Here is a 19,984-nt window from a genome sequence, read left to right on the forward strand (position 1 = left end):
GCTCGGGTCATGATCTCACGGTCCGTGGGTTCGAGCCCTGCGTCGGGCTCTGTGCTGATGGCTCAGAGCCTGGAGCCTGTTTCAGATTCTGTGTCTCCCTCTCTCTCTGACCCTCCCCCGTTCATGCTCTGTCTCTCTCTGTCTCAAAAATAAATAAACGTTAAAAAATTAAAAAAAAAAAAAAGAAGAAGAAGAAAACCTTATGCCAAGTGAAATAAGCCAGTTGCAAAAGGACAAAACCCTGCATCATTCCCATTCTAAGGCGTAGTCAAATTAGAAGAGTAGCCAAATTCCTAGAGGCAGAAAGTGGTGGTTACCAGGGGCTGGGGGAGGGGGAGGGGGAGTTAGCATTTAACGGGGTCAGAGTTTCAGTTTGAGAAGGTGAAGCATTTTGGAGACGACTGGTGGTGCCGGTTACACAGCAGTGTGGCCGTGCTTAATACCGCTGAACGTGTAAAAGTAGCTAAAATGCTAAATTTTATGTTATGTCTGTTTTGCCACAATAAGGATGCCAGTCTTGGTGACTCCAAATAGTCTTCTGAAAAGGTTAGGTCTCAGACGCCTTTTTCTTAATTGGCTTTGATTGTATAACGTCATTTAGTTACGAACATAATTATTAGTAACCGATAAGGTTTTAAGGGAGCCCTGAATAAACCGAGTTTTAACATTGGAAATGGCGAGTTTTCCTTTGTATGAAGACACTGTTGGGTGCCTCGAGTCCTGGGGCTTCAGCTTGGCTTTGCTAAGTGGTGGGATGATTTGCTCACCCGGCTTCGCCTGGCCCCTCTTGAAATTCAGTACCCCCTTCCTTGTTCTGACGTCATTCCGTTTATACGTAGTTCTATGCTACGGGACTAGGACATATCTACAGTGCTTCGCGTAAAATCTCTACCTTCTTGTGATAGCTAAGTGGGAGTTTAGAGTACGGCGTGTATGCCATAGATTCAACTCTGAGGACCTCATTCTCAACCAAGGGCGAGCTAACTCCCCCAGGAACATCTGGCCATGTCTAGAGACAATTTGATACTTGCAGCTAGAGAAGGTGACACTGACATCACATGGGTAGAGGTCAGGGATGCTGTTAAACATTCTGTGATTCACAAGATGGACCCCACAACAAAGTCTTTTCAGCCCCAAATGTGAGCAGTGCCAAGGCTGGGAAACTCCGACCTGATCCTAGGAGATTATTTGCAGGGTTTCCTTTTGCGATCACTTGGGATGGAAATGGATTTTTAGGCAAAGCCATTGACTCAAAAAAGTTTCAACGTTTTACAGGCTTCTTGGAAAAGAACAATGATCTCCTCTACAGACATCTGAAAGAAGTAAGTGTGAAGTTTAACCATGTGTGTTTCTGATGGTTATTAGATATCACCCATGACCCGGATTGGGGGCTAGATTGGGCCTCCTGGATTTTTCTCTGCAGTCCTTTACGATAGACCTTCATGGCCGGAACGGATATTTGAGGTCATCTGTACGATGTGCCCTTGATCCAATGTGCCTATTCAAGTGTGTATGTTGCCCCTGCTGTGTGCCAGAACTCTGTACCCGCTCGGGGCGGTCCTTGCTCTCACGAGGCTTACCATGGGGGTGGGGAGTGGCCGAGGATAAATATATACATTGACCCCTGAACAACAAGATCCCACCAATCCTCCGTGCAGTCAAACATCCACCTATAACTGGGCACCTGGGTGGCTCAGTTGGCTAAGCATCTGACTTCGGCCCAGGTCATGACCTCATAGTTCATGAGCTCGAGCCTTGCATTGGGCTCCACGCTGCCTGTGCGGAGTCTGCTTGGGATTCTCTCTCTCTTTCTTCCTCTCTCTCTGCCCCTGCCATGCTCTCTCTGTTTCTCAAAAATAAATGATTTTAAAAATCCACGTAAGACTTTTGACTTCCCACAACTTAACTGCTAACAGCCTGCCGTTGACCGGAAAACTTACTGATGCATAAACAGCCGATTCACACATATTTTGTCTGTTACATGTATCATATATGCTGCATTCTTAAAAGGAGGTAAGCTAGAGAAAAGAAAATGTTAGTAAGAAAATCTTACAGAGACTCTTAAATACAGAGAACAAACTTGAGGCCCCCAAACCAAGAGCACACTGTATACTCTGTATGTTAGCCAACTTAACAATAAATCGTATTAAGAAAAAAAGAAAATCTTAAAATACATTTATAGTAATGTTGCTGTTAAAAAAAAAAAAACTACACGTAAGTGGATCCACGTGGTTCAAATCCGTATTGTTCAAAGGTCAACTGCACACGATAAGTTACCCATCAGTGAGAAGTGCTATGAAGAAAATAAGGAAATATGATTGAGAGGGACATTTTCTTTTTTAAAGTTTATTTTGAGAGAGACAGAGCATGAATGGGGGATGAGCAGAGAGAGGGAGAGGGAGAATCCCAAGCAGGCTCAGCACTGATGCAGAGCCTGACACAGGGGCTTGAATTCACAAACTGTGAGATCATGACCTGCGCCGAAATCAAGAGTCAGATGCTTAACTGATCGAGCCACCCAGGTGCCCTGAGAGGGACATTTTAAATTTAGTTTAAGAGATCAAAGAAAGCACCCCTCTGGAGGTGACTTTGAGCTGTTGACTGGAAAAAATGGGGTTTCTCCAGGGTGGGGGACCAGCATGTGCAAAGGCCCTGAGGCCCAGATGAGTTCAGTGTGTGTTCGGTGATGAGTATAATGTTAGGAGCGGGGACTGAGCTCATCAGGATGAAGTCCCCAAGGAGGAGTAGAGATTGTTGTTCTGGTGCAGCGGGAATATAGCAGGGTAGCACAAACAGAGGATGAGGAGACGGACCCAGAGAAATCTCAACTTGTTCAAGGTCACACGGCGAGGTGGGGCTGAGATTAGCCCCTAGGGCTGCTGCTGCAAGTCCCAGTCTCCCTCCATGTACCTCACTGATCAGAAAAACCTTGGGTGTTGTAGAGCCTTGCTTTGCATTGAAACAGTCAACTGTTTTATAAAAATGGGATTTTAAGTAGCTTGGTCTACAAAAAGCTTAAACGTTAGGGAGGCATATTCAGAGTGGACGCACAAACCAGTCATTTCAGGATGTCTTCTGCCCTCCCTGGTCTTTCTCTGTCACTTCTAGGTCCTCTTGTCCCCACCTCTGGGGTTCAGGATAGAGGAGCAATTCCTAACTTTGGATCTCTGCTCCAGGCAGGTGCTCCCTGGGTCATTGTCAGCCCCACCCCTTCCCAACTGGGGGTCTCGGGCAGACCTCCCCATCTGGTGAGGTGGGTCTGGTGGGGCCTCTCTCTCAGAGTCGCGGTGAATGACACAGGAGTGGAAGGGCCGGGCCAACACAGGGAACGTAATAATCGTCTCCTGATGATTTGACACACTGGCCTCTGTGTGCCATGCCCCTGCCCCTCACAAACCCACCCACGGAGGGGGCTTCTCATGGAAAAATCTCCAAGTCTCTCACTTGACCAGCCAGGGCTGAAGCTCCTTGCACTTTGTTTTGGCTTCAAAATGGGTCATTTCAATTTGCTCTCTCCTGTATGCAAATTGCTGTTTCCTGCCGTTGTAAATGCAGAATTAGAGTGGATTAAACAATTTTTTTTTTAATTTAAAGAAACGTTGGGGAGCACAGGGGGCTCCGTCGGTTAAGCGTCTGACTTCGGCTCGGGTCATGACCTTGATGTTCGTGGGTTCAAGCCCCGCATTGGACTCTGTGCTGACAGCTCAGAGCCTGGAGCCTCCTTCAGATTCTGTGTCTCCTTCTCTCTCTGCCCCCACCCCCCTCCACTCTCTGTCTGTCTGTCTCTCTCTTTCTCTCAAAAATCAATAAGTAAACTTGAAAAATACCATAAAATGAAGCTTTAAACATTTCCTTCCGTGTTTGACTATGTCTTTTCCCCACTTCTTCAAGTGCTCCGGAAGTAAGTGGCTCTGGGACCTCGTGCATACTTATGCAAGCTCTCCTGAAGGCCCCTTAGTGATTTCCGAAACACTGAACGTGGAACTCCTTTCTTTTACTTGCAGGTGCTCTGCAGTTCCAAAAATCGCATCCTGAAGGAATGCTTCCTGGTGGCTGAGTTAGAAAACCGAAGAAGGCCACCAACGGTGAGTGGGGAGGTGGGGAAAAAATGCTCATGCAGAATTAGAAAGGTAGCAAAAATCAGCCAGAGGGCACAGTTACCCCCAGTTACCTATACATTTTAAGCTGTCCTTCCTTTTTCTGGAAATGTTGCTAACACGTTCTACTAAATATATACTTTCCAAGCGTAGCAACCAGTGTGCTTATTTGCACTCACTGAGTGCCTGCTGTGTAGAGGGGGCACAGGATTTAACGCTGACAAAATGGACAAGATCTCTCTTCTCATGGGGCTTATAATCTAGTGAAAGAAAGTATGGGAAAATACCATCAAAGAAAGAAAGAACTTAAAACAGCGTGTCATAAAGGAAGCTTGGTAACAAGGAAGTAAGAGAGCATGGGGATGATGGTCTCAATGGCGATACTGGCTCTTACAAGGCGCTGATCACATATTTGCTAAGTGAAGGAGGAATTCTGGACAGGTGCTTGTCCGGCTTCTGCTTGACCAGCCTGAGCCTGTACTTCTCAGGCCAGGACATTCAGAACCTTCTCCTAGTGGGCAGAATGGTAATGGGTAGGATAATATGTCAGGAGGTGGGACCTAAAGGGCTAGCCAATCTTCTCTGTATTTACTTGGAGCTGCAATCTCTACTTAGTTCATTCTCTCTCTCTCTTTCTCAAGGTGGGGACTCAGTTTAAAAACAGCCTGAGCAGCCTTCTGGAAATCCTCATCTCTAAGGAACCTTCATACATCCGTTGCATCAAGCCCAATGAGAGGAAAGAACCCAGTGAGTCATGAATCGTTCTGAACGCTGAACTCAGGGAAATAAGGCTGGGAGGAAAGCCAAGGTGGCAGTGGGTTAAAATCCTAACAAAAAAACAAAAACCCCACAGGCTTGCTCCTTGCTCTCCATACATGATTTATTTTCATTTTTAAATAATAGAAGGTAAATGAATAGGGAGGGAGAGGAGTTTTTTTGGTGGTCCTGAGTGACCATTGCTCAGAGCCTGGCCGGTTTCAGGAGCAGCACAGCTGAGCCAGGCAGATGTCAGAGGTGGGGGGAAGCAGTGTTGCTTCTCTCCAGCCAGTGAACAGTTTTCCAAATGGTCTGGGACTTGGGTATCTTCCACGCTCATGCCATGGTCGGTAACACAGTTGTATAGTCAGAGGCTTACAGAAGGCAGGCAGGAAGAGCACGTGAGTGAAGCAGGATGTAAGGCAATAGGGAGTGGAGGGGACTGTGGCGAACTCCAAAGGGCACATGCTGTCTAAAGGAGCAGCCCTGTTACCTTCCAGCTAGTTATTGCCACGTGGGACTCTAGCCCAGCATGGCCAGATATCTTTTTTTTTTTTTAAAGAAGCCAGAAATCCAATTTTTGCTGTAAATTCCCCCATTAAAATAAAACAACAGAGTTAGAACCTGACAAAATATGTCTGTGGCCAGACCCAGCCCACAGATGGTCAGCTTGCAGCCTGTGATCTGTCTTGGTTGAAACGGAGCCATGGAATCCTTTACTGTCACTCTCCCTTCTGTGTTTCCAAAGGCAAGTTTGATGACTTGCTCATAAGGCATCAGATCAAGTACCTGGGGCTGATGGAGCACCTGCGGGTGAGACGGGCTGGCTTTGCACACCGGCGGAAATATGAGCATTTCTTGCAAAGGTAAAGTTGGTTTTGTTGAGTTGAAGCTGGTACAAATACCTAGTGTGTGAGGACTGTCAGGGTGCGTTGCTGAATAAAAGGCCAGGCCCCAGGCAACTCCATTTGGTTAATTGCTGTAGACTTGACTGTGATGAGCACTAACATTTTGCAGAATAGGAAACTGATTCGCTGTACCTCCTTCCCTTCCTGACGTTAAGCCTGTAACTTCTTGGAGTCCAGGAAACACAGGTTAACGCACAGACCTGCCACCCAGGGGGCAGAGTGGGCAGTGCACCACTTGAGTCTGTAGTTGGGGAAGACCCTTCCCATGGTGATTGTAGGTGCTAGTTTAGCCTTCAGTCTGGAAGCGTTCCTCTCGGCCTCATGGGCTATCAAGAGAAGCAGGTGGAGTGGTGTGAACATAAGTTCATAAGGTTTTAATGATATAATCCCACCACCACCGCCACTCAAATTGCTTGTGCACCAGCACTTCATTGGTGGGGGGCTATGTGTGAATTTGTCCTACCAAAAAAAAAAAAAAAAACCAACACATTCTCACACACTCAAGGGAAGCAGAATAAAATTGTTATTTTTGTGGGTCGCCATGGTTGAATATTGGCAATTTTATATTTTAGCCTGATACTAAGCTGCTTTTGAGCTTCAACTGTATAAAAGCCTTGCGCACGAGCTTACATTTTTCATCAGATTTCTTGCATTTTGCAACTTACATCCAGATCCTGCCCTTTGAAACTTGAGCGTTTTCTAGCAGCTCTGATTTGTAGCCCCTGATTTAGTGACCTCAGATCTTTCTCTACCAAGGATCATGTTTGTTTTTCTCCCATGAGCCTCATGCCTTGATAAGTAATATCTGCTTATATGCATTTATTAAGTAATAATCTCTTTCCTTACTGTTCTGTTAATGATTTATATACCTGCTGACACCCTTTAGCTGTAACCCCCTTATCTCCTTACCACCCCCACTCCAGCCCGAAGCGGTCACTAACCTACTGCTTGTCTGTCTAGATTTCCCCATTCTGAACATTTCATATGCATGAAATCATACAGCATGTGGCCTTTTGTGACTGGTTTCTGTCACTTGGCATAGTGTTTTCAAGGTTCATCCCTGTTGTAGTGTATATTTTCATTCCCTTTGAGGGCTGAATCATGCTCCATTGTGTGGATAGACAGGCCACATTCTATTTATGCATTATCAGTTGATGGGCATTTGGATTGTTTCTGCTCGGGGCTATGATGAATAATACTGTTCTGCATATAACATATAATATGCATATAACATATAATAATACTGTTATGCATATGCATAGGTTTTTATGTGGACATGTGTTTTTATTTGGGAGGGGGTATACCTATGAGTAGATTACTAGGTTGTATGATAATTCAATGTTCATTTGTTTGAGGAACTACCAGACTGTTTGCCTTGTGTTTGCTCATCAGCTACTTGTATTTCATTCACCGTTTTCACATATCCATTTTTTTCTGAGTCTAACTTGGGGTAGAGATGGCCAGAATCAGCAGCCGCCGCCCACCCTACCCCCCAAACACATGCGCATTTGATGTTCCCTTTTTTTTTTTTTTTTTTGCATTTTTTTTTTGCACTTCACAAATCTTCTTTTCTATTTTGTTATTGCCTGAGGCTCCTTCACTCTTTCTGTAAATACTACTGAGCACCTGCTGTGTACCAGCGCTGTCCTTGGTGCTGGGTAACTGCAGGACAGGACAGACCCCACTGAAGCATGGGGTTTGCTTCCCAGTGGGGGAGCCCACTAGCTATAATGAGGATATAGGCGGTCAAGTGGGGATATGTCTTTGAAGGGAAATGAATCTGGGGAGAGGAAAGAGGAGCAGGGTCGAAAGGTGGAAGGCTTTACCTCTTTAGGTAAGGTGGTCTGGGAGGGCCTTTCCAAGTGGAGGGAGGGAGCCATGAAGGTATTTGGGGACAGTGATCCAGGGCGGAGAGCCTGGAGGTGGGAACTGGGTGGGCTGGAGGACCAGCCAGGAGGCTGGCATGGCTGCAGGTCAGTGGGGCTCAGGGAGGGGCTAAAGATGATCATATGTGTGCACCCTGCCTGGCCTTACTTCCCTTGATCAGGAAGCTATTGTATCTCACATTTGAAATTTACTAGTGGAACTTACACAGATGGAACGTACTAGTCTCTCTCCCTGCCAGTGTTTAAGGCATCTCCTCATTCCCCGCCGTGTCTGTCTAGCCCATGTTTGGACAACTTTGATGACGTGTGCTAGTGATGGGCGTGGCCTGGACAGCCGGGAGCAGGGCCTGGGGCTGTACTGTGTTCCCTGGGGTTGGCGTGCCCCTGTGCCTTTGTGCGTACGTAGCTAGACCGGGAAAGGTAACCAGGGAAGAACACATGACACTCAGTGCCTGTCTTAATTCAGGTGGCTAAAACAAAGTACCGGGGACTGGGTGGTTTACAAACAACAGAAATTTATTTCTCACAGTTTGGGAGGCTGGAAATCTGAGCTTGAGATAGCAGCGTGGTCATGTTCCGGTGAGGACTGTCTTCTGGGTTGCATGAAGTCTGCCATTCTCTCATATCCTCGCGTGGGGGAAAGAGGGTGAGGGAGATCTCTGGAGGCCTCTGTTATGGGGACACTCATCCCTTTCATGGAGGCTCCCTCATGACCTCATCACCTCCCAAAGACCCCACCTCCTAAAGCCATCACATCGTGGGTTAAGATTTCAGCATGTGAATTTAGGAGTAAGGAGACGACACAAACATTCAGTCCATTGCCCTTCGTGGACTTGCTCATAAAGTATAGTTCCTGGAAAATAAACCCATTTTTAACAGAGTAAAATGTGGGGTCCTGGGTGGCTCAGTTGGTTAAGCGTCCGACTTCGACTCAGGTCATGATCTTGCAGTCCGTGGGTTCGAGCCCCGCGTCGGGCTCTGTGCTGACAGCTCAGAACCTGGATCCTGTTTCGGATTCTGGGTCTTCCCCTCTCTCTGCCCCTCCCCTGATCACACGCTGTGTCTCTCTCAAATATAAATATTAACGAATTTTAAAAAACAGTGTAAAATGTGATTTTGAAATAGTAGGAACCATATAACATTATTAAGGGCGACAAGCATAGTAGGAGTAATGTAGCTAACATTTTTTTGAAGTCTCGGACTGTGTCCAGTGCTCTCCACAGATTATCTCCCTTCAGCCTTGTGACGGTCCCACGAGAAGGGCTTGTTATTGTTCGTGTTGCACAGGGTGAGGAGGTGAAGTGACTTGCCCGGCTCCTGAGCTGGACTCAAACCCAGCCAGGGCGGTCCCGGATATAGTTTCTACCCTTGGTCCACGGGCACTTGGAATTCTGCGTTCTCTTATTTCATTATGTTACAGACAACCATGGTTCTGTCTATGGTGACCACATATAGAAGGGAGTTGTATTGTGTGCTGAAGTCAGGTCCGTAAATCAGCATTACGTCCAAAATTACCCTTGAAAAATCCCTCGTCACTTACCAAGCACGGTACCTTTTCTTCCTGTGCTGGCCCACGTTCATTTATCTATTCGTTCATCGGCAGACGGACATTTGGGTTGTGTCTACCTTTTGTCTATGATGAGTGATGACACCGTGAACGTTCACGTATGAGCTTGTGTGTGGACGTATGTTTTCATGCCTCTGCGTGTGTACTTAGGAGTGGAATGGAGTTTCTTGGGTGGGGTGTCTGACGATGTCATTGTTCTATGAAGACAGACCCAACCCACCCCGTTGAGACCGTTTCTCCCTTTTATGTTTCTTGCCAAGTGTGCGTTATTGAATTCAAGGAAGTTGGTATGATGAGTCTGCTGGATTGTGCTGAGTAGCTGACATACCACAGCGGAGCACATCCTGAGCTCTGGAGGGGAGTGGGGGTGGGGGAGGTGAGTGGAAGGTCCGAAGGCTTTCTGCAAGGGCCTCTCCTCTCCCCAGGTACAAGTCCTTGTGCCCAGACACCTGGCCACACTGGCACGGGCCTCCAGCAGAGGGCGTAGAACGGCTGATCCAGTACATCGGCTACACGCCCGAGGAGTACAAGTTAGGGAGGTAAGTGGCCAAGAAATCCCCGTTGAAAAGCTTTGTGCATTGACCTGTGTGCGGCTAGAGCCTGGAGATGAATTTTTAAAGGAATTTACATAGATTGACAAGCGGATACCTCCATCCACTCAAGTTAAGTGCAGCTCTGTGAAGAAAACACTGCGTGTACCTGCTCACCTTGCTTTGCTCACACAGAATATTGCACAACGTTTCTGAAAGCAGCTGAGTGTCCACAGTTGAGCTCCGTTCTGACACTGTCTACCTAGGTAGTGTCCAATGCCCAAGTTAAGGACTCAGCCTCGCCAGACTGTCTACCCCCGCCCCCCACTTCAGATGCCAGTTACAAGTCCCACTGGTCACCTGTGCTTCTGACCACTGACTGGCTAGCTATTGGAGGTTCCCAGGACCCCCTCTTTGGGTTCAATCGATTGGCCAGAGTGGCTCAGAAAACTCAGAAAAAAAATTTTACTTGGGTCCCTGAGTGGCTCGGTCGGTGGAGCCATCAGCTCAGGACATGGTCTCGCGGTTCAGGAGTTCGAGCCCCGCATCAGGCTCACTGCTGTCAGTGAAGAACCTGCTTCAGAACTTCTCTTCCCCTCTCTCTGCCCCTCCTCTGCTTGCACAGACGCTCTCTCTCTCTCTCTCTCTCTCTCTCTCTCTCTCAAAAATAAAAATTAAAGAAAAAGTAAAACATTTTTCTTACTGGATTGCCAGCTTATTACAAAAAAATAGAATTCCAGAACAGCCAGATGGAAGAGATACATAGGGCGGGGTCTGGAGAAGAAGCCTGGAACTTCCACGCCCTCTCCAGGTACACTCAGAACATCAAGCCACGTCTTTCTTTGGCGGGGGGCAGGGGGGAGCAGTTATGGAGGCTTCATTACATGGGCACGATTGACAAAGTCACTGGTCATCAGTTCAACCCCCAGCCCCTCTCCCCTACCTCGAGGCGGGGCTGAAAGTTCTCAGACTCTCATCTCAAGATTGGTTTCCCTGGCAGCCGGCTCCCATCCTTAGGTTATCCAAGGGGGCTTTGCACACATCACTTCCTTAGCAGAAACTCGGGTGTGGTGTGGTCGAAAGGGATCTGTTAATGACTAGTAAGACACCCATTTCACTCTTATCCCTTGGAAACCATTTCAGGAACAGAGCCCAAATATAACAAAAAGATGCCCCTGTTGCTCTAATTACAAGGATTTGGGGAGCCGTGATACTGGAACAGGACAAAGACCAAATATATATATATATTTTTAATGTTTGTTTATTTTGAGAGAGTACACACAGGGGAGGGGCAGGGAGGGGGAGAGAGAATCCCAAGCAGGCTCTGCCCTGCCAGTGCAGAGAGCAACACGGGGCTCGATCTCAGGAACCGTGGTTAAGAGTCGGACACTCAACCGATGCTTAACTGGCTGAGCCCGCCAGGCATCCCCAAGTATGTATTTATTATTAAGAGTCACAACATCACAAGCTCCAAGTGGTTGGAAGGGCTCTAGCACTGCCTACGGGAGGAGATGAAGTTAGAAAGGAACCCTGTGTTCTCTACCTCACTCAGGGCTGGGTTGAACGTCTTTGCCTGCAAGATGAGTTTGTTTGGTCTTGTTATTGATCACATGCACGCAGGAACTCTCAGAGGGGATATTAGGACTTCTGTGATGCCAAAGCTCCTCGGGCATCCCAGAAGGTGGTGTTCTAGAACTCTGAGTACATTACTGTACAACTACTCGCTGTAGTTGTCCGTGAGCAGGAGAAAATTTGTACACATTGGAAGCGTTTGAGGCAGAACTCCGTGGGGCGAACCGCAAAGAGTTTAGTTTGTCCTATAAGTCCTTTTGGTCAGGGTGAATTAGGTGGTAGGGAGCGGTGCCCAAGGCTATAGATGGGCATTCCCAGGCCACAGAGAATCCAGCTCCAGGGATCTCTGCCTTCGAATCTATCAGGGGCTTTGCCTGTCAACTCCTAACTCCCACTCACATATAGACAGCCGTCTGGCCACCTGGTCCCTCTCCATCCTTACACTTCCGTCCTGGGACCTGCTTCAAGTATTAACCACATTTCTAAGCCTGATCCCTGAGGGGAATGGAGCTTCACACAGCCCAAGGGAGGCGGACTAAAGAGGTCATAGGTGGTAAGTTGCCCTCACAGGGTGTGTAGGGCAGGTAGAAAGTGATGCATATTGATAATTTATCTTTGCTGGTGGAGGGAATTTCCTTTTTTTTTTTTTTAACATTTATTTTTTGAGAGACAGAGTGTGAGCAGGGGAGGGACACAGAGAGAGAGAGAGAGGGAGGCACAGAATCCGAAGCGGGCTCCAGGCTCGGAGCTGTCAGCACAGAGCCTGACGTGGGGCTCGAGCTCACGAACTATAAGATCATGACTTGCGCCGAAGTCAGACGCTTAACCAATTGAGCCACCCAGGCGCCCCAAGGGGATCTTCTTTTAAGCTGAGACTGGGGGGCACCTAGGTGGCTCAGTTGGTTAAGCATCTGATTCTTGATTTCGGCTCAGGCCATGATCTCACGGTTCTTGGGATCGAGCCCCATATCAGGCTCTGCACTGACAGTGTGGAACCTACTTGGGATCCTCTCTGTCCCTCTCGGCCCCTCCCCCACTTGTGTGTGCATGCTCTCTCTCTCAAATAAACATTTTTTAAAAAGATAAAACCTGGGGCGCCTGGGTGACTCAGTTGGTTGAGCGTCCGACTTCGGCTTGGGTCATGATCTCACGGTCTGTGAGTTTGAGCCCCGCGTCAGGCTCTGTGCTGACAGCTCAGAGCCTGGAGCCTGTTTCGGATTCTGTGTCTCCCTCTCTCTTTGACCCTCCCCCATTCATGCTCTGTCTCTCCCTGTCTCAAAAATAAACGGTAAAAAAAATTAAAAAGAAAAAAGATAAAACCTAAAAAACAAAACAAAAACTGAGACTCATATTCCTTGTCATCAATCTTCAAAGCCTAAGGAACTAACTTCAAGTCAAATCAATGTAGTAGTTTCCTGAGGCTGGTAACAAATGACCACAGACTGGCTGGCTTTAAACAACAGAAGAGTGTTCTCAAGGTGTCGGCGGGCTCTGTGGGAGGGTCCTTCCTTGCCTCTTCCAGCTTCTGGTGGCTCCTGACCTTCCTTGGCTTGTGGCCACTTCCCTCCAGTCTCTGCTTCTGTCTTCACGTGAACCTCCCTGTGCCTGTGTGTCCTGTTCTGTCTCTTAGATGCACACGCATGCCGGATTTAGGTGAACCCTAATTCTGGAAGATCTCTTCTCAATCCCTACCTTGATGACATCTGCAAAGACCCTATTTCCAGATCAGATCACATTCTGAGGTTCTGGCGAGGGGACACTATTCAAGCCAGCCAATTACTCATGACAACAATCTTTTCTTTCACTTCTAGAACCAAGATATTCATTCGTTTCCCCAGAACTCTGTTTGCTACTGAAGATGCCTTTGAATTTAGTAAACATCAATTAGGTATGATTTTCTTTTTCTTTTTTCTTTTTTTTTCCCGTCCTGATGTCCGTAGACTGTGAAATGAACCGGCTTAGCTTGGGTTACATCTTACACATGGTGTCTGATCTAACGTAAGAAGCACTCGCTTTGGAAACCCAGAATGAGAACACATGGGTTTATATGCCTTAGTGCGTGTTTGGAGGGTAGTCATGGATGCACACGGAAACTTACATGCCGGATTGCCATCCCACTTGTTAGGGCCCGAACCTCAAATGAAGCTTTGAACACTTCGTTCTTACCAGTATCTGATGCCGGAAGGTGTCGCCTCGAAGCCTGCAGGCACAGGGGGCGGGGGTGGCGCGCGGGGAGCGCAGTGAACGGCAAATGAGAAAAGTTCTGGGGTGGAGGTTGGGGGTGCAAAAAAATGTAAAAACTCCTGGAGTGCAGTGGGGCTTCTCCCTTGAAATCTCAACTGGTCTGTCGAGACAGACCCTGCTGCGTGTACCTGAGTGCTTTCTGTGTGCCAGGTACGTATTAAGTCCTCTGCCCTCAGGACCTCGTTGTGCTCTTTATTTTTTTTAAATTTTTTTTTTCAACGTTTATTTATTTTTGGGACAGAGAGAGACAGAGCATGAATGGGGGAGGGGCAGAGAGAGAGGGAGACACAGAATCAGAAACAGGCTCCAGGCTCTGAGCCATCAGCCCAGAGCCTGACGCGGGGCTCGAACTCGCAGACCGCGAGATCGTGACCTGGCTGAAGTCGGACGCTTAACCGACTGCGCCACCCAGGCGCCCCTCGTTGTGCTCTTTAAAACTAACCTGCGCAGCTGTATCATCTCCACTTTGCAGTCAGGGAAACTGAGGCCCAAGGTGTTGGTAACTTGCTGAAGGCTGCACAGCTAGTAAGCGGCAGAGCTTGGGTTGGAACATGGGGCTGCCCGCCTTCAGGACCCGGGCTTGTGACCACCGTCCTTTTTTTGGACCCTGACAGCAGTGGGCACCAATCCCGGGACCTGGTTTCTGGGTGGGTGCTGGCTGCAGGGGGGACCCCAGCGTTTCTAACCAGCCCCCAGGGGATGGGATGCCACTGGTTGTGGGGCCCTCAGTGCGCCTGGCTTGTGTTGGGGATTCAGTCCCCAGGTGGAGGGAGGTGGACGGGGCAGCTCGAGGGCGAGCAAGCATGTGGTCCGAGGGCCAGCAGGCCCCCCGTAGACAGACGGGGGTGGGGAGCTCTAACCACCGAGTCTGTTCTTTACCCTGGAGGGAGGAAGGAGGGAGGAAGGGAGGGAGGATGGGCCCACCCCTTCCCATCTCTTCCCAGTCAGCTCCGCATGGCACACCCCGAGGGCTGCTTGTGACCTGCCCTTGGAAAAGCGCTACCACGCAGGTGCACAACTGAAAGCCATCTCACCAAAACTTTTGTTTCATTTTAAGTTGCAAGAATCCAAGCCACATACAAAGCCTGCCTAGAGAGGAGAGTGTACGTGAGAAAGAGACACGCGGGTAAGAATTAAAACAGAAACGTGCCCGTCTGCAGTGAGCCAGACCTCTGCGGTCTCTCTCATCCCTGCTGTACCTGGAGCTCAGGCCCCTTTGGTGGCTTCTCTCCCCTTGCTCGGCCTTGAAACCTTGCGTGTGTCTCGTCTTTATTCTGTTGACCCGAGATTGCAACGGAGTGGCCCGTATTCCTCCCACGGACGTGGTTTATTGGATCCCACCGCGTGTGCCTGTTTACAGAATAACTCTTTTAAAAGAATGCCAACACCAGGAGTACCTTGGGAACCCGTCTCCTGTCGCTCTCCTGTCCCTTCTCAACCCTGCCCCCCCGCCCCCATCTCTCTTTGGAATTCTGCATTTCTCATTGCCTTGTTTTCCTCTATAGCTTTACCATCTATGGATACGTCTCTAAACAACAGTTTTATTGGCTGACACATTTGGAATTTTGTAAGATTATACGGTTTATATTTTTAGGGATGTGTTTGTTTCCGAAATGCAACCAGTCGACGTGCGCAGGTTTGGTCATTTACTGTCACGGCTGCGTAGGATTGCACCGTATCACACGTTGGCAAACTTTCCTAAAGACCAGATGGTACTGTAGGCTTGGGGGTCACCCGGCCTCGGTCACGGCTACTCAGCTCTGACATTGTATCAGGAAGGTACTTTAGGCTATATGTAAATAAACGGGCATAGTCGTGTGGCAGTAAACCTTTATTTACAAAAACAGATGGCCCGCGGGCCACAGTTTGCCACCCCCCCGTGCCGTATGAGTACTTCATAATTCAGCCATTCGCTGGATGGATGCATGGGTTGTTTCAGTTGTTTGCTTTTATAACAGAAAACAGTGCTGCTATGAGGAACACACAAGAAAGTATTTTTTCTAATCCGCATAACTGAACAAAATCTGTAAAGCACTTAAAAACTGGGAAGCAAGTCAGAAATCTGTGTGTCCCAATTTACGTATCTCAGTTCTTAAGTGTAGACAACTTAAAGCACACACCAGTTGAGACCAGCCGCGGGCGGCAACAAAACTAACGGGTCCCTCAGGAAGGCCTGGGGAAACTCTGATCTCCTCACGTCATTGTGGGGCTTTCCTTGAAGCTCCCTGTGGCACCCCTGGGGTTCCTCTGTTGCCCTGGTTCAGTTGTCTGAACCGCCCCCCACACTCCCCATAAGAACTGGTAACACTCACCACTTTGCCATCTCTCGGGCAGAGTGCGGGTGGGTATCCGGATGTTTGTGGAGTGGATGGATGTTTCTGGAAAAAAAGCCATTGTATTTAAATGTGATCATGCTCACCTTCTAATGCTGGCAGTGAACTCTTTCAGCCATCACACTTGAAGCCCACTGGCGTGGGGCCCTGGCTCGGAAGCTGGCCAAAAGGAGAAAGTGGGCTGTGTGGACCGTAAGAAAGTGAGTTCTCTGTAGAAGGTGGTTGCGGACTTGGCTGAGTTCTTTGGCTTTGTGCCGAAAGCCCATCTTCCCTTCAGGGTGTCAGCCCCTAAGAATTCAGCTCTGTGGCTTTCCTCTGAACTCCCTGATTTGATGGTGACCACGACTTAGTGTGCTTGTCAGTTTCTCTTAGTTCAAAAGTCACAAGGTCAGCTGCCCTCCAATGCCAGGCAGGTAAAAAAGCGAGTTTCCCGAGCTGGGATAAGACGATAAGGCATGGTGGGGACTGCGGCTAAGTCCATTGCTTTCTTCTGAGCTCCCTAATTGGACAGTGATCACAATTCAGTACGCCTGTCAGTTTCTCTTAGTTCAAAAGTCACAAGGTCAGCTGCCCTCCAATGCCAGGCAGGTAAAGGTGAATTTCACGAGCTGGGATAAGACGATAAGGCATGGTGGGAGCTACAGCTAACTTTGGAAAGCTCAGTCCACCTCAGAGGGGCAGTCACTACTCCAGCTGACTGCTGCCTTGGAGAAATGCCAGCTTAGTGTTGCCACAGATTCTTGATAACCAGCGCCCCCTCCCCCTCCGCCCGCCCAAGGTTGGGGTGGAAATCTGGCTTTCGTGTACTATTTCCCAATATTGTTGTTAGCAACTAATTCAAACCACTCAAAACAAAACCAAAGATAGCATGGGTGAAATAGAGCACATTTTCGGGGCAGACCCGACCTGTGGGCCATGTAACGGTAGTCCCACCTGGCGACCCAAACAACCTGCACCATTTCGGCCTCCTTTGCAAACAGGTGGGGAGAGAGCCCGAGGCTCCGTGAAGAAATGGGCCAGAAAATTAACAGAAACCACTTGCCGCTTCAGGTTCATAAAGGGATTCATCAACCGCAACAAGCCTCTCTGCCCGGACAATGAGGAGTTTATCGTGTTCGTGCGGAAGAATTACATCTTGAACCTCCGGTATCATGTCCCAAAGAACGTCTTGGACAAGAGCTGGCTGAGGCCTCCTGGCATTTTAGAAAATGTGAGGATGACACGCAGATTGTTGTTGCAAGTGACTCGGGCAGTGACGGGGCTCAGCTGGTGTATCTTTGTGCCACCTCCCTTGGCTCGAAAGGCTTTAGCGAAGCACTTCTTTGCAAGGCTGTCCTATGAGAAATGTCGCTCCTCTCAATTCGTACTCTCAAGCCAATGGAGGTTGGTTAGCACAGAGCATTTGCAAATAGCGCTACCCTTGGTATGGCCTTCCTGATGGCTTATAATGACTATCACCTAGAACAGCGTTTCTCAAAAGAAGGTCCAAGGATCCTGTGTCTGGAGCACAGTGGGGGCCTCTGTAAGAAACCGGGCCCCAGCCCAGGTCCACTGAGCAGTTCTTAGAGTCTTTTTTTTAGCCGGGTCCTCGGGTGACTCAAACACATTCAAGTTCGAGAAGCAGTAGCTTAGCAACGGTGAAAAGGTAACGCAAGGTTGGAAGATTAGTTGCTTTCTCGGACTTTAAAATACTAATACTGTACTGGGGCGCCCGCGTGGCTCAGTCAGTTAAGCGTCCAAGTCTTGGTTTCAGCTCAAGTCATGATCTCAAGGTTCATGGGATTAAACCCCACGTCAGGCTCTGTGCTGACAGCAAGGAGCCTGCTTGGGATTCTCCCTCCCTCCCTCCCTCCCCTCACCCCGCCCCTCCCCACCGCTCATGCTCGCTTGCTCTCAAAGTAAATAAACTTAAAAAAAAAAAATACTAATGCTGTACTTGAAATCGGACTGAATTCGACTTGCTTTCAGAGCCTCTGTCTTGGTGGCCACAGCCCAAGACTGGGTCTGAGTGAGGCGGGTAGAGCAGACGTGCGTGTGTCCTCCACACAGGCCTCGGACCTGCTCAGGAAGATGTGCACCAGGAACCTGGTTCGGAAGTACTGTCGCGGGATCACGGCCGAGAGGAAGGCGCTGGTAAGGACGGGGAGCCTGGGTGGGTGGCGAAGGTGCTGGAAGGTCCGGGGTGGGCGGCGCTCGCCCACCATCTCACCTGGGAGCCCAGGGGTCACACCGGGCTCATGCCTCCTGCATGTGTTGGGGATGGAACACAAGAAGGCCACTTAGGTCAGAGCCCCTTGTTCAAGGACAGATGTTGCAAGTGCTTCTGCTCACGCTGTTGCCATGGGAACACAGCCCAGATGGGCCCTGCGCTGCACGGAAGGCTGGGCCCCTCTCTGCTGGAGGGTTTTGTGTCTGCTTGTCTGCAGGTCCGTAAAGCGCTAGAGAGTCCTCTCTCAGGGTCTGCGGGCCGCACGATCTCTGTTGCAGTCACACAACTCTGCGAGCAGAGCACGGAAGCTGCCGGACAGCACACATGAATGAATGGCATAGCCAGGCTGCAAAACAAACAAACAAAAACTTAGAAACAACCGGCAGCAGGCTGGATCTGGCCCCCCGGGGCTGGAGTTTGCAGGCAGACCTCTGACCCAGAAGGAGGAAACTGCTGTTTGAAATTCTGAAAATTCCCCTGCTGGGAAGGGAGTGCAAGAGCCCAGCACGAAGTGTCAGCTCCAGTCTCTGCCAGCATAATTTTTAGGGGCACTTTGGCCAAAGCCTGGAATGTGCTGTGATTTCCGGGCAGAGGTATGACGAGGCCTCTACAGCCGATCACGGAGAGTGAGCTGTGCCGCGGACCTCCGTCCCAAGGAGCCCCACGGCTCCCACTTATGTACTTTCCTCTCTCTGTTACCAGATGCAGCAAAAGGTGGTTACAAGTGAGCTCTTCAGGGGGAAGAAAGAAGGTTATGCAGAAGCCTTAAACCAGCCCTTCGCCAACAGTCGGATCGGTAAGTACGTGCTTCCGTTTGTGCACTCGCTTAGAGGGTCAGAAGGTGACGCCTGACTCCGGAGAGTCTCCTGGCCCACAGTTGAGGTCTTGGTCACAGAGAGACGTAAACCCAGCAGGTACCGGTGGCTTTTGCACCACGATGGCGTTTAGTTGACGATTCACTGTGCTCCGATTCCCTCCCCAGATGAAGGAGACATTAATCCCAAAGTACTTCAACTCATCAGCAGTGAGAAAATCCAGGTAGGGAAGTGTTGTGTCCTGGCGTCAGTCAGGATTCCCTTACGAAGCGTGAGAACAGGGTCCGTCTTCTGTACGAGGGGTGTCCGGAAGTGCTGTTGAACTGCAGGGGTGCGTGGGGATGGGCAGGGTTCACAACCGTGATGCTCTGGGTATTAACAAAGACTGCGGGGCCCGCATGATCCGTAGGTACCTATTTGCTGTTCTTACGGTCCTTATCTGTCACCCCAGGAACCGGGTTGGGTTTTCCTATGAAATTGAGTGAAACACAGCCATGAAATTCATCATTAAACACCCCCTATTAGCAGCAGCAATGTGGCGGGGTGCCAACATGGCACAACTTAGTAGCCATGCGCCATCTGGGCAGGTTACTTCAGCTCTTGCTGCCTTTGTCCCTCTGTGCGTGGGGGTGGCAGGGTTACAGAGAGGCCCCAGGGTTCCATGGCAGGAAGCGCTGTGTGGTAATACCTGCTCACAGATAAGCAGGTGAGTGCTGGAAGTAAGGAGCTCAGTACTCCGCCCCCTCCGCCCGCGGAGTCCCCTTCCTTCATGGTGACGGTCACCTCTTCGCAGTACGGTGTCCCGGTCATTAAATACGACAGGAAGGGCTTCCGGGCGCGGGAGCGGCAGTTCCTCCTCACTCAGAAAGCGGCTTACGTGGTGGAACTTGCCAAAATCAAGCAGAAAATAGCGTACTCGGCACTCAAAGGTAAGAAGCCAGCGACCGTACGGCTGTTCACGGGGTCGACTTAGCTTCTGGGCTCACCAGTTAAGAAGACACCCTCCAGTGGAAGACCGAAGTGGAGGGTGCCCTTAAAGCCTGGGGCTGCCGGGGCCTGGCCTGTGC

At 49.3% G+C, this 19,984-nt stretch overlaps 1 protein-coding gene across 1 annotated transcript in view; it reads left to right on the plus strand.

Moving 5' to 3' along the window:
- The window catches only part of MYO1H (myosin IH), a 45,780-nt gene that overhangs the window by 22,399 nt on the left and 3,397 nt on the right, over positions 1-19,984 (plus strand). The window contains exons 15-27 of the mRNA XM_043557852.1: positions 1,276-1,322; positions 4,005-4,085; positions 4,739-4,844; positions 5,602-5,719; positions 9,640-9,753; positions 13,128-13,204; positions 14,618-14,686; positions 16,009-16,093; positions 16,944-17,103; positions 17,943-18,026; positions 18,805-18,898; positions 19,085-19,140; positions 19,711-19,846. Coding sequence (XP_043413787.1) covers positions 1,276-1,322; positions 4,005-4,085; positions 4,739-4,844; positions 5,602-5,719; positions 9,640-9,753; positions 13,128-13,204; positions 14,618-14,686; positions 16,009-16,093; positions 16,944-17,103; positions 17,943-18,026; positions 18,805-18,898; positions 19,085-19,140; positions 19,711-19,846 — 1,227 coding nt within the window. The remainder of the gene's footprint in view (positions 1-1,275; positions 1,323-4,004; positions 4,086-4,738; positions 4,845-5,601; positions 5,720-9,639; positions 9,754-13,127; positions 13,205-14,617; positions 14,687-16,008; positions 16,094-16,943; positions 17,104-17,942; positions 18,027-18,804; positions 18,899-19,084; positions 19,141-19,710; positions 19,847-19,984) is intronic.

The sequence above is a fragment of the Prionailurus bengalensis genome, chromosome D3 (genome assembly GCF_016509475.1).
Source record: "Prionailurus bengalensis isolate Pbe53 chromosome D3, Fcat_Pben_1.1_paternal_pri, whole genome shotgun sequence".
NCBI classification, from domain to species: Eukaryota; Metazoa; Chordata; class Mammalia; order Carnivora; family Felidae; genus Prionailurus; species Prionailurus bengalensis.